The following is a 14,727-nucleotide window of genomic DNA, read 5'->3' as shown; positions in this document are numbered from 1 at the left end:
CATATGCCTATATAGTAATAATGTTTAAGTATATGTTTCATGTAAAATTTTATTTTTTCTTAAACTGAGCACCATGAAAATAACATGCATGTCATGTATAGATCTAGTCTAACTGTGTTTGTGTAACAGGTTTTTCTGTATGCAATTCTGAAAAAGAGGATATGACTAGACCAAACAGACAAGTCAAATGTAGATCTAGAATATCTTTACTTTCACATATCAATCATTTTAAATGTGAAATTGTCTTTTAATATCAATATTAATTGTATGATTTTTTTATTTAAATTCAGTAATTTTTTTTTTTTTTAAATTTCAGTTCATCATATATAATTGCATGTGATATTTTTCAAACACGCAAAATATATAGTTGCTAAATTCAAGATAATCTAATTGTTAATTTTTTTCCTTTCACTTCAGTTTCTCCTCAGTTTATGGTCAGCTCAACACCGTACAAATGTATTTCAATTTTTAATTTTTTTTATGTGTGAAAATTTAATAATTTATGTTTAATAGAATATTTTTTTCTAAATTTGATATTGGTTGACAGATTGACATTAATAAATATTGTAGTGAGGTCACACATGTTTCTAAGATCTTATAAAACATGCATGAGAAATTCAGAATTTACATTTTAAACATGTATAACTCATGCAGTCTTAAGTAAAACAAGTTTATATTTGACCTTTGATCTTGAATGTTAATCAGTGTCAGATTGAGAAATATTAAAATGCTCCACACGTTCCTTAGATCGTACAAAACATTCATAAGAATTCACAGTACTTACAGCATTTATAACACATTCTTGAGTAAACTTTGTATTTGACCTTGACATTTGATCTTAAAATTTTCAGTGTTTAAATGAGGAAAAATACTTTATAAAGTTCACAATATTTTTATTCAAGGTGATTCCTCAACAATGTTTAACAATTGAATATTCCATTACCATGAGACAGTCATTAAAAGTATCCATGTACAACATTTATGAATTTCAATGCTAAGATCACAGATACATGTACATGAACTTTGTTTAAATTAAAGTTTATCAATGTTTTTATTACACTTGTATAATATTTCACATGCATATAATTTGGCTTTCTTAACCGTCGCTCAAATTGAAATTCAAATGTCAGGGTTATTGTCAGAGAGATGGTCATAAACCGAACAGTTCTTCAAATGTAAACAATGCACAGAAAACGCACTGATCTCCTTAATAAAAACACCATGATTTCAGACTTAGGACTCCGTGACACTGGTTTGAACATCTTTCATCATTTACTCTAACAGCATATCGCATGAACTGCATTCTGTACAGCTGTAAATGTGCAGGGTTTCCTGAAAAAAAAAAAACAAAAAACATAAAATGATATTATAGACATGTTGATTGTAAATTTTGTCATACACATTTCATACACATTTAACATGTTTAAAATGTTTTTGATTGTGACTATCTTTCACATTTCATGTACAATTGGTTTTAATTTCACCTTTTTCTCTCTCAAAAGTAATGCAAATAGAAATCATGAAAAATAAAATCTTATACTGCAACCTCAGTCATATAAAAGAAAAAAAAATCTTATTCAACATAATTTACTTGTAGATTATAATTCATTTTATCTTGTCAACTTGCTAACAAATATGAAGAATACATTTGTTTTAGTGACTTTTCTCTATTTCTGCTTGTATTTATCTATTTAATGTTTTTTCTTGGGGTTTTTTTTTTATCTTAAAATTTGAATATAAAAATCTATGATACTATAACATGATGAACTGAAAATTCAACATTTCTTTTAGTTTTACTCTCAATATTTTTGAAAGAAGAAAATCACTTGTTCCGAGTAACTGCAGACATATCACGTCAACTCAGATAATGATGTTTATGTATTTTAATGACCATGTAAAAATACATGATAAAAATAAAATCATACATACTTTTTAGGTTGAAATCCTCGTACTGCGATGACGCATGAGTGCAGACAATCCATTTTCTGTAATGATTAAAATGACAAGATTAACTTATGTTTCATAACTCACAATACATCAAACATACATGTACAATATGTAAGTGCACTGCTTAGTGAGCTCATTAAACATTTAAGCAGAAGCATTAGAAATGGTCATGATGATTCTACATTCATTTATTATTAATTACACAGAAATAAAAAAACAACAACTATTTTCTGACCCTATTAGGGAAATGATAAGAGTAACAACCTGATTTAGGCATAATACATATGATTGTTTTAGATTTGGAGCTCATTGATAGCTGATTGAATCATATGACAGAGTATTTGTAAATATTACCACCCCCCCCCCCCCCGCGCTTCTGTCTACACTACTTCTTTTTCCCGCACCCGATTTTTGTTTATATTAATGAATAGAATATAAAATGTTTATATTTTAAGACATGAGAACATTGTTTAAAGTGATAAATATGTATAAAAATGCACACATGCACTGTGTACAATGTGAAGTATACTTACATGATATCGCACATCATCTATTCAAGTCCGCTGCTGACGGTTCCTGTGGAATTATCCAAACAAACAGCGCATATTTAACAGAAAAACATGTTAGTACACTTTTACACAACTAAAAATCGGTTAAATCATCTATAAATCATCCAAACAAGCTGAAGAAATACGGTCTTTCGATGCCTGGACTCTTCGTTGTTTACATTCCCAATTCTTCCGGTGATCGTTCACGGTTAGATCGTACACTGTGTTACTCGAAGTTTATAATATAAATATGTGTTTAGAGAAAAGAATGTTTTATTTTCTTTGGAAAAATTTATAAATATTTCTTTTGTAAACATTTTATACCGTATTTCGTTTCTGTGATTTATTCTGAAATATGAATAAACCTTTGCTCGAATCTGATTGGCTGTAGGATACAGGATAGGATAGGATAGGATAGGATTGGATTAACTTCTATATGTTTCTATCGTGAATCCTCAATCCTGAATCCTATCCGATCCTATCCCATGTCAACTTGTGGGATAGCAGCACTGTATTACAACTGACATGAAATCTAAAATATAAATGAATATTTTTAAGCGGGGTGAAGATTTTGCATGATTTCTCTTTATTCAAAAGGTAAATTAAGCATGCAACCTGTCTCCCGGGAAACACACTGAAAAAAGACGAAACCTTCTGGATAGAAAAAGGTCTACAAAGCAGCATTTCCAAAGTACCCATAAAGCCAAGATAGAGCGTCTTAAACTGCAAGAACAGAGACAAACATGGGAGGCAATAATGGAACTCTGTGAAGGCACTACATAAGCTACAGATATAGAATTGTCAGCAACAAATGATGAGTTGGAGGATCTTATCGGAAATTCCCATGTCTGTAAGACAACCATCGAAAGTTTCCCCTCTATCTACCATTTTTGCTGATTTAGAAACCACTGGTTTAGGTAAGTACTATAAGGCCGAAAGTGACCTAGAAAACTTTACACCTCTACAACAATTAAGTGTGTAAGGCTCGAGGGACAGGGCTTAGCACTGTTATCAGAGCAGCAGCAGAATTGATGTCTGTTTCAACACGTGCTCTGTACCAGACGATATTTTTAGAGTAGAGGCACATGCACTATCGTCAGAATGTTGTTGATGTGCATGCGTGTATAAACATAAATTAAAAAACATATTGAATGAAAGTAGAACACTACAAACATTTATTGAATTAGTATTGTTGAGGATTATAAGTGTATCAATTATACATTTTAGATAAAACATGACAAACGCAAGTTCTAAAATATTAGAATAGTTGTCTTAGAATCTTGTATTCTCACAGTCAATTTCAACTAAGATTTAAAAAAGGCCACCTTTCAGTCCAGCTTTCATTGTCTGATTTTTACTCAAAATTAGTACTTGAAATAATTAGGAAGAATTCACGGTATTTATAGATGATGTTGTTAATTGAAAAATAGTAAATCATAGCAGGCTATTTTATTTAGTTTAGTTTGCTTTAATTTATAACTCAAATGTTTTTTTTAACCTTTTTGGTAAAAACAACACAATACTTAAAAATATATACTCTTCCCAAAGAAATTGCCACTGACATATAGATACTGAAAAAAATTTCTTCGCAAATAAAAGGTACCTAACCAGGCATTTGAACAAGATGCAAGAAGTTTCTTATGTTATCCTTATGGGTAATCTTCTGAATAGCCAAAATCAGATTTCTTTAGGTGTATTTATATTGAAAACATCCGAAGGACCGGTTTCAACGTCCCACAGTAGGATTCGAACCCGCGACGTAAGGATGGACTCCTTACTTCGCGAATCTAAAGCAGACGCTCTAACCCCTGAGCCACGCGGGCGACTTAAAAGCATATTGAAAACAGTGTAGAAATGATGATGCAATAGAACTGTACTTTTTTAAAGCATTTGTTCATTTCTGAATCTGAATATATGATTGATTGTATATTGTTTAACGTCCCTCTTAAGAATTTTTCACTCATTTGGAGACGTCACCGATGCCGGTGAAGGGCTTCAAATTTAGACCTATACTCGGCACTCAGGGCCATTGAGCAGTGAGGGTTTTTTATCGTGCCAACGCCTACCGTGACACGGGAACTAAGTTTTTAAGTTCATATCCGAAAAGTCACCCGTGACTTTCACTTCTAGTGCCGAGCGCTTGGCGAAGGAACAGTCACTACCTTTGTTTACGTCTTAGGTATGACACGGCGCTGCGATCGAGAATCGAACCCGGGCCTCCCGATCACGAAGCGAACACTCTACCACTAGGCTACCGTGAATATAAAAAAATACTAAGATTTCCTCCCATTTGCAACTAACCAAAAGAATCAATAATTAATGAATAAAAATTCTTTCATAGATTTCAGTATCCCCCTACAGACCAAATGATGCAGTCCTGATATTTGAAACTTTTGTGAATATAAGGCTTATCCATGCTGTCTCCCCTTGGTTTCTGGGGAAAACAAGGGAATTTCAGAAAATGCAATTGCAATCAACTTTCAAGCAATTTTCAAATGACATTTAATATAAATATTTATGCATGTAAATTCTTCATCTTCTGCATGGATAAGAGAGAGCGTAAATTGCATGGCAAAAGAGAAATTGAAAAAAAAATTAAAATTCATTTACTAATTAAATTATTACCTGTTAGTTCCATGTTCCCCGTATGTCTCCCTCCCATATTATTGTTTGGCATCTGCTCTGGCTAAAGTTTCTAATGGACATTTAATCAGAGTAATTTGACATTTAAGCGCGAAAACTTTGACAGTATCTTAAATCTAAAAATGGTAAGCAAGTGGAAGTTTGTATTATTTTGGGCGGTTATTCTTTAGGGAATGATGAGACTTAGAATGATTAACCAGAACACGAGGACAACAATGGGTTTGTGAATGAACCATTCAGAATACAACAGGAGCCGAATAGTTCAGAGTGCATATATTGTTTTTGTAGACCTTGTATCACTAATGAAGTAAATAGACAGATGTGGTGGGAAACTGACCCTTACCCAAAGCATTGAAGAAACAGTAATTTGCGAAAAGAAAAGTATAAAAGATTTTGGACTATGATGTATCATAGAGATATCTTGGATTATCTTAGATATGTTGAGAAAAAAGAAAGGCATTAGAGCAAGACCCATGATTCAGAAATTTAGTGTGGCATCGCACGGACATAATGCCAGATTGCGTTGTAAAATGCGTGAGAGACTGGTTTCCCAATCCTGACAACACCCTCGCATAACAATTTTGAAATAATAAAATAGTTGAATCTTGATTTTTGCAAAATAGGTGCTGAAATCTGAATGTGACCAGAAAAAAAGAAAAAAAATTCATATCCTCCACCATTCTCACCAATTTGTTGCTTTTATACCCAATTGCTGGCCTTTAAAATTCTTTCGAGGCTCACATCCCCACGTCTGCCAGCTGAAAAAGAACAGTAAGTCAAATGTAACATTACCCTATACGGTTGTTTAAAATTCTATCAATCAAAATGACAAATGTAACAAATCAATTCGGTCGGTGCATACCATAGACGTCTCTGACGTACTTGACAATTGAAAGCATTTACACGCCTTTTCTTCTTCAATGCGATTATTTGTCCCCTCATCAGCAAATAACACCGTCAGCGTTGACAAAAGCTTATTAACTGTAAGTTCTGTTGAAGAGCTGCTATGCAGGAAGACATACATCATTGTGGGACGGCATTAATCAGCTGAAATGGAATAGAATATTTCACATGGACACGTATACAACTGCACAAAGCGTTATTTATCATACTGCCCTATAACCGATATACCATTCAATTTACCTGATACATGTAATACCTGTTTTGTTTAGGCCTTTAATGAGCTGTGCCTTTTCTTCGCAGTCTTTTGTGTCCTTCAGAATTGTCATAAGAAATTACCAAATAAGATTGGCCAAATCATATACACACGAGTATATGATGGACGGAAAGTATGACATTTCATCAGTGATGATTGTGCTGGTATCCTCTGTGCCAAGATTCAAAGCAGACACATTTTAGCAAAGAAATACTTACTTTGGATTAAATACGATGACGTCGGTATCAAATCCTGGTTTTGCAAATGTAAAGTTGGTGCAAGAGTTGTTGGCATGTGTGATCATATTACCAGTGTAATTTGGTTCTTGGCTTTCGCTCGTCATGAGGGAAGTGGTGCCTGTGGTGTCCGTGATTGGTGTGGTGTGGTTGAAGATGCTGCTGCACTTCCGATTGTTGAATGAGAGAGTGAGGAGGAATATAAAGAAAGATGTTTCATAACAGAAGAGGAGTGAAAGTGAATTTCAGGCTAATCGGTCGACATTGCAAAATATAATTCAAAACTTTTCAGAATTATTGTTTAACATCATATTCTCCATACACACATTTATCAGTATTATGATACGTGTGTGATGGATAAATCTTTCTGTTCTTTTTATTATTTATCCAAAATGTATTGCTCTGTTAATGAATCTTTTTATTTATTAAAGCAGTTTTAATTTGAAATATATAGAGTAACTCCAGATGTACACATGCCTGTTTTTTTAATGAATTTTCCTGAAATTTAATAATGGTATACAAGATATTTATATTTTGTTTGGCTTATATATATCTACATCTGTGAAGACAGATATTTAATTGAAAGGTTCATCATGGATTGAGTAGTGTTATTATATACACGTGGTTAATAAGTATATCATTTTATGATCTAAGAGCTACATCAATATTAAATGGTTTTTCAATCAATTCCTGAATTTTTATCATACATTTTTACATAAATTTCTCTTTACCCCACTGTTTATATGATTGTCTCTCTTGTTCATGAGAAGGATAGATTTCATTTAACTATCCCTAATATTCTTGGTAGAATGATCCCTAGCTATTAGAATGAACTATAATAATATATTGAAAACTTCCAAATGGTATGATTGGTTGTCTGATACATCCTGGAGTACGTTTTACAGAAGAACTTCCAACTAAGACCAAAATGTATGCAAATAGCTTTCTTTTTCTGTAAATGAGAAAAGGTTTTACTATTTTAAAAAAGAATTTAGAAAAAATGTATTATGCAGGCAATTTAATTGGAAATAAAATCAATGTAATATTATAAATAGGTCTATACAAGCAAGATATTGCAATCACTACACATGTTCAAGGTTTTATTCTTTAATAGTTGCAAGTTCTTTTGTAAAACGTATACTGCATCCCTTACTGGGTTGGTGAGAACATCAGCAGACATTGGCAACCAAACAGACAAGATTTGCAAACAAACAACAATTTGTTTGTTTTGTTTTTTTCAGGTGTGAATGGCTCTGTTGGCTAACGGAGGACTAAACAAGCAAATATGACAGGGCAGCAGTTTTAAGAAATAGCTGTTTTAAAGCCTCATCTTGAAGATAGAGTCAGGGGATATAAAGATTTTTTGTTGTTTTTAATTTGCCCTGCATATTATAAAATATACAGTAAACTGTACTTAAAATGTCAAGATGATGAGGTGTTATGGGACTTAATGAAATTTCAGATGGCCTTAAGGATGTCATGGAAGTGAGGTCCCTACTAACAGCTGAAGAGGGAGGTACGGGGGTTAGTTCTACTAGACAGGTATCCCCAGAAATCCCACCAGAGAAGGAAAGGACAAGGAAAAAAAATATTGATTGATTATATAATGTTTAACGTCCCTCACCAGAATATTTCAATGATATGGAGACGTCACCATTGCCGGTGAAGGAAAAGAAAGAGGACTGCTGTTGGAATGATTTGTTTGTTCTGACAATTAGAAAATCGTGTACATTTGTAGATAACAACTACATTTAAAAGCGAATAGATCATTCCTCTAAGCTATTTGATGAATTTTATTAAATATTTTCTATTAGTTTATAATGTTTTAAAACATAAGGAATAAAGGGTAAAACAGTATACCCTTCCTCTCCTTCGTAGCGGGGGTATAAAAATATTTGAGACAAATATTGCAACATTATTTTATAATGGTGTAAGGTGTATTTACATAAATAAGCAATCTAATTATAAATTACACCATTTTTCTAGCGTACTCTGTTTAGCACAAAATTAGAATTTCTCAGTCCGAGGGAAATAACTCTTGTCCGAAATGACTCGATCGTGCCCAAAAACCAATGGTTCTCGAGATAATGAATTTTGCAATAAGAAATGACAGCTTTGAAATTCATGAGGCAAGTCTTATAGCTTGACTCTAAAAAACCAGGCGCAAGAATATTTGAATCTCATATGTACCGGATATGGATGGGGAGAAGGGCCATACAAAATTAAGTAGAAATAGGCGGTGCAGTAAACGTGAAATTCAAACCCTTAAATACATAGACGAAATCCACAGATTGGGCAAACATCGTCAAGGGAAAATGAGAAAAATTATAGGAAGTATTTATCAAATTATACTTTCTGTTTATCAATGAAATATAACTGCAAAAGTTTAAATTTATACCTCAAATAGTTTTGGAACTATTGTAAAAACAAGTTTTTGGACATATTGAACTTTGACGAAACATTGAGGTATTTAATACGATGTACATCTAGTCAGTGCATTTACTTGTTCTCTGTTTTTGAACATATTTTATTGACAAAAGTCAAGGGGATCGGACACAAGTTCTAGCAACTTAGGTAGTCCTCTCCCATATTCTCTGTTGAAAACAACTTGATAATTTATATAGGGTTGTTTATAATGTTCTTCAAGAAAATAGCATTGCACTGTTATTATAATATAGATATGTTGAAATGTTCGAAGAAATTGTTAAAAAGTTAGAAACTAATGATAAAAATACACGTTTGGCTACTTGGAGACTTCAATCCTCAGCAGGGCCTCTTAAAGAACAGACTACATTATTGTAAATGACATTATTCTGGATAATCTGCTAATCCAGGAAGGATATGAACAGGAAGAATTTCTTTCACGAACAGTATAAATTTCTTACAAGAAATCGGTATTCAAATACTGAGGTATTAAAACGACAAACGTGTCGACAATTATGAAAATAATCTACTTGAAGTGTGTAAAATCCTAGATTTACATATTGCAAATGAATAATCGGTGATGATAGGTTTATAGCTGCTACAACCAAAAGTAAAGATACCGTTATTGATTACGTTATTCTGTCTCCATCCTTATTTGAAAGTAATTCTTCTTTCAAAATATTTTTCCCGCTCAAATCATGACAACCCAGATCCTTGCAATTTTATTTATTATGAACTAATTAGCTGGCAGCTTCCACGAATGGGGCCCCTACCAAGCTCCATTACAAGTAAAGCATTTTGCAGAATGTTTTTATAATATATTCAAACAAAGTCATATAGATCATACACTTTCAAACTAGCAAATTCTGTATAATTAAAAGAATTCAGTGGTATTTATATTGTATTGGTATGAAGTATATATACAGTCAAATAGTATACAGTTATGGAATGGGTACATGGGAAATAGCAAATTTATGGTTCCCCGTGGGAGGAAACTATTTCCCATGTACCCATTCCATAACTGTTTTAGTAAACCGAAACAAGCACACACGAAATCTTTATTCTTTCAAATACTTTGACATTTTAAAAAATACACTATAGAAATATAATCACAATTGCATGGGGTTTAAAAGATTGTATGATAACTAATTCAGCGTGTCTGAGAACATATAAATTATTTTTAAATAGAATTTTCAAAGACATTTCGAAACAAGAGGCCCACGGGTCTTATAGGTCACCTGAGCATCATGAAACAACTTTCAAATGATTGAATTAGGTTCATGTTTTAAGCTAGATGCTATGGCATTCACAATTTTGAAAGAGGCACCATTGCTAATCATAACTTTACACTTAGCAATTTAGTTTGCTTACTCAATACCGATAAGCAGGATAGGGGAACAAAAAAGTATGTCAACTAATCAGTAATATTCAGCAGTAATCAGGAGTGCTCCTACCACACATGAACCCCTTACCCTAGGTCTACACATTGCACAATTTTTGAAAAGGCACATTTGTTATCAAAAATGTTTTATTAATACCAAGAAGATTTCAAACCATTCATTTTCAGTATATAAATACTAAATAGAGCCCCCCGCCCCCATATCGGTATCCCTGATCCAGGGGCCATGAAATTCACAATTTTGGAAGAAGAGCCCATCATAACTATGTAAATAGTTCATCAGCTTAATACCCGGGAGTAGAGAAAAAGATTTTCATAGATGTAATGTATTTTCACCATATAATCATTATAGAGCCCCGCCCTAACACCAGAACCCCTGACCCTGGGGCAAAAAAAACAATCACAATTTTAGCAGAGGAACTCTTGCTAATCATAACTATGTACTTAGTTTATTTAATACTCAGGAACAGAGAAGAAGATTTTCAAAGAATTAATGCATTTCCACTATATAATCAATAGAGCCCTGCCCTAACACCAGAACCCCTGACCCTGGGGCCATGATTTTCACAATTTTGATAGAGGACTCAATGCTGATTACAATCATACAGTTTGACTGCTTGATGTCCGGGAGTAAAGAAAAATATTTTTAAAGATTGCACTAATTTTAGTGGTTTTTGCCCCACCCCCGGGGGGGGGGGGCTGGGACCACAACATTCACAATTTTTGTTCCCCTTCACCCATAGATGTTATATGCTAAAATTGGTTGTAATTGGTTTAGTGGTTTCAGAGTGTCAGAAGTGGGATTAGTCTGTTCAGTCAGGAGTATTTTTGTATATTACACTTATGTTTTTTTTTCTTTAATCATTTTTGTTGTATTTTGCAGTCAAAGAGTTTGTAGATTTTTGACAGTCTCAGGGTGTGAGTACTTGGTTTATTGATGGAGCCCCAAATGGAGAAAGCTAGGTTACCGTTGCTTTGTTTCGTATGAATTGAGTTTGTATACTTAATTTATCTGTTGAGATACAAGTATACACATTTTTGAGAAAGATTTTCCACATTTCATTTTTGTTTTGAAAATCAATGTTGTTCTACTGGATTGTAGTAATATTTTTCATATTTAGTCAGTTAGTGTTAAGTTCTATTACAATGTCGACATTGAAAGAACTTGCAGAATATGGACAGAGTCTGAACTTGACTGGTGCGGACTTGCAGCAGTTTATACAGCAACAACAGGCACATCAGCGTGAGCTACGAGCGGCGGAAAGGGAGAAAGAGAAGCAGGACAGGGAGTATCATCTCAGTAGAGAAGCACTTGAAATTGAGAAACTCAAACTACAGGAAAAGAAAGGTATGGAAGAGATTGAGAGTAAATTCATGCAAACTATTCAAACCTTAGAGCAAAAGTTAGCTGTAAAGGAGTCAGAAACGAAATCAGAAAATCCTAGTAATGCAAAGTTTCCAAAAATGCCTGTATTCGATGAAGTTAAGGATGATATTGATTCTTATTTGAGACGTTTTGAAAGGTACGCTGCAGCACAGAAATGGAAGTTTGACAGTTGGGCTGTTAACTTGAGCGCACTACTCAGAGGTCGTGCACTGGATGTGTATGCACTGTTGCCGCAGGAGAAAGCGTTGGACTATGATGCTTTGAAGACGGCGTTACTAAAAAGGTTTGAAAAGACGGAGGATGGATTTCGTCAAAAGTTCCGTAAGAGCAGACCTGAGGTAGGGGAAACTTTTTCACAGTTTGTTGTTCGTCTCGGTAGTTATCTCGATAGGTGGATTGAACTTGGTCGAGTTAACAAGACTTTTGATGGCCTCTACGATTTGATAATCAGAGATCAGTTTCTGTTCATGTGTAACAAAGAATTGACATTGTTTTTGAAAGAACGCATACCGAAAAACATCAGAGAAATGTGTGATTTAGCAGATCAGTTTAGAGAGGCAAGGCATGGTAACATTCAGACATTAGTTCATTTTAGCAAGAAAGAGAACTCTCCAGGAAAAAGTCAGGCATCGAGAGAACAGGAACAGCGAGATCAGAAGCCAGGATTGAAGTTTCAACCCATGAAAACTCCAATGAAGAAAGAAGTTCGTTGCTTCAAGTGTGACAGACTGGGCCACATAGCATCTCAGTGCCACCAGACTCAGAAGAACCGGAACTCATTGAATATTGTCGTCGATCGTACAGAAAAGGAATCTACGACAAAGAACTCAGAATTACAAGGCAAGTGTGGAACTTTTACTTCCTTTACAAACACATCAACATTTTCGATAGCGTCAAATTCAATGGACCTTGTAAACACTTCATCGTGTAACGTTAGTGCATCTCTTGAAGATATGCCTACCTGTAAGGGCAAGTTAAATGAACATTTTGTGACAGTGCTTAGAGACACTGGTTGTAACGGTGTTGTAGTTCGTAGGGATTTGATAGATGATGTTCAGCTTACGGGAAATCATCGAATTTGTGTTCTGGCGGATGGATCTAGGATTCAGGCACCTGTTGCGCGAGTGAAAATAGACACTCCTTACTTTGTGGGTGAAATAGACGCTTGGTGTTTAGAAAATCCATTGTATTCCTTGATCATAGGGAACATCCCCAACGCAAGAGATCCAAAGGATCCGGATAGAAACTGGACACCTTATCAAGCGCATGCAGTAGTGACAAGGCAACAAGCTCAAAAGGAAGGTAAGAAGACTAAATCTCTTCATGTTCCAGATATTATTGACGCTGAGATATGTCCTGACGACATCAAGGCAGCACAGGAGAAAGACGAGACGTTAGCCAAGATACGCTCTTTGGTAGGACAAGACGACGACTCCAAGGTATCTTACATTAGTAAAAAAGGTATCATTTATCGTGTCTTCCAGTCAGATAAACATCAGAATGGTAAACGTTTTACACAGCTAGTTGTTCCAAAGAAATATAGGACTAAAGTTCTTTCGCTTGCTCATGAATCTATTATGACAGGTCACCTAGGTACTTCCAGGACAGCCAGCAAAGTCCTTGCAGAATTTTATTGGCCGGGAGTTCAAGCGGACGTACGTCGATTCTGCAGATCATGCGACATCTGTCAACGTACTACTCCGAAAGGCAGGACTACAAAGGTACCACTCGGAGATATGCCTATTATTGAGGTACCGTTCAGACGTGTAGCTGTCGATTTGGTAGGACCTATCCAGCCAGCAACCAGTAAGGGTAATCGTTACATTTTGACTATTGTTGACTTTGCCACCCGTTACCCAGAGGCAATTGCTTTAAAAGGAATTGACACTGAACGAGTCGCTGAGGCTCTGGTAGATGTATTTTGTAGAGTAGGAGTACCGAAGGAAATGCTCACGGATATGGGGTCACAATTTACATCCGAGCTGATGACAGAGGTTAGTCGTTTACTTTCTATACAACAGTTAACAACGACACCGTACCACCCCATGTGCAATGGACTGGTCGAGCGGTTCAACGGTACATTGAAGCAGATACTCCGACGGTTATGTGCGGAACGTCCTACTGATTGGGATAAGTATCTATCAGCCTCATTGTTTGCTTACCGTGATGCACCACAGGAGAGTCTAGGATTCTCACCGTTTGAACTGGTTTACGGACACGAAGTTAGAGGACCTATGAAGATTTTGAGGGAGTTGTGGACTAAAGAAGTAGCAGATTCAGAGGTTAGAACTACATACCAGTATGTTGTTGATTTGAAGGAACGACTAGAAGCTACGTGCAGATTAGCGAGAGAGAATCTACAAAAGTCGTCAGAGAAATACCGGAAGTATTATAACAAGGGAGCACGGAACAGACAAATGTCAAAAGGTGAGAAAGTTCTTATTCTTTTACCAACTGCCAGTAACAAATTACAAATGCAATGGAAAGGTCCATATGAAGTTATAGAGAGACTAGGAAAAGTTGATTACAGAATTAACGTGAATGGAAAAATCAAAACATTTCATGCAAATATGTTGAAGTTGTACATTGACAGAGCAAACGAGAGTAATGATGAGACAGGTGTTCTAGGTGTTGTAGGCGCCGCAGTACTCGATCTAGATGATGATGGAGAGAGCGACGATGAGCTGTTGTGTGATTCTCTAGGAGAAACGAAAAATGAGGGACCGGCAGATGTGAAAGTAAGTGATGAACTAACTGAGAATGAAAAAGCAGAAGTCAAGACATTACTAGAGAATTTTTCAGATGTTTTATCAGATGTACCTGGTTTGACGAATCTCGGAGTTCATCATATCAAGTTGACTAGTGACCAGCCTATTCGCACCAAACCTTATCCTCTGCCGTTTACTTCAAAAGACGTTGTTTGTGACGAGGTAAGAAAGATGGTGGAAGCCGAAGTGATCGAGCCTTCGACGAGTCCATACAGTTCC

General features: G+C 35.0%; 1 protein-coding gene and 1 long non-coding RNA gene across 2 annotated transcripts; one reads left to right on the top strand and one right to left on the bottom strand.

Moving 5' to 3' along the window:
- Positions 1–823: 823 nt before the first annotated feature.
- On the bottom strand, positions 824–2,629 carry LOC134260729 (uncharacterized). The gene is made up of 3 exons (XR_009990612.1): positions 2,481–2,629; positions 1,930–1,985; positions 824–1,332 (listed from the first exon to the last, which is right to left on the bottom strand). It is a non-coding gene; the product is annotated as an uncharacterized LOC134260729 (long non-coding RNA).
- Positions 2,630–11,433: 8,804 nt separating this feature from the next.
- On the top strand, positions 11,434–14,281 carry LOC134260728 (uncharacterized). The gene is made up of 2 exons (XM_062743276.1): positions 11,434–14,167; positions 14,271–14,281. The coding sequence occupies exons 1-2, from the start codon at positions 11,434–11,436 to the stop codon at positions 14,279–14,281; spliced, it is 2,745 nt and encodes a 914-aa protein (XP_062599260.1).
- The last annotated feature ends 446 nt before the right edge of the window (positions 14,282–14,727 follow it).

The sequence above is a fragment of the Saccostrea cucullata genome, unplaced genomic scaffold (assembly GCF_032062105.1).
Source record: "Saccostrea cucullata isolate Sc308-1 unplaced genomic scaffold, CSIRO_AGI_Scuc_v1 ctg3907, whole genome shotgun sequence".
Classification (NCBI taxonomy): Eukaryota; Metazoa; Mollusca; class Bivalvia; order Ostreida; family Ostreidae; genus Saccostrea; species Saccostrea cuccullata.
The sequence above is the reverse complement of the archived record's forward strand: the minus strand, read 5'-3'. Positions and strand labels throughout refer to the sequence as shown.

Excerpts from the sequence above, each read along its gene's own strand:
- LOC134260728 (XM_062743276.1), top strand. The coding sequence starts at position 11,434 with ATGTTGTTCTACTGGATTGTAGTAATATTTTTCATATTTAGTCAGTTA.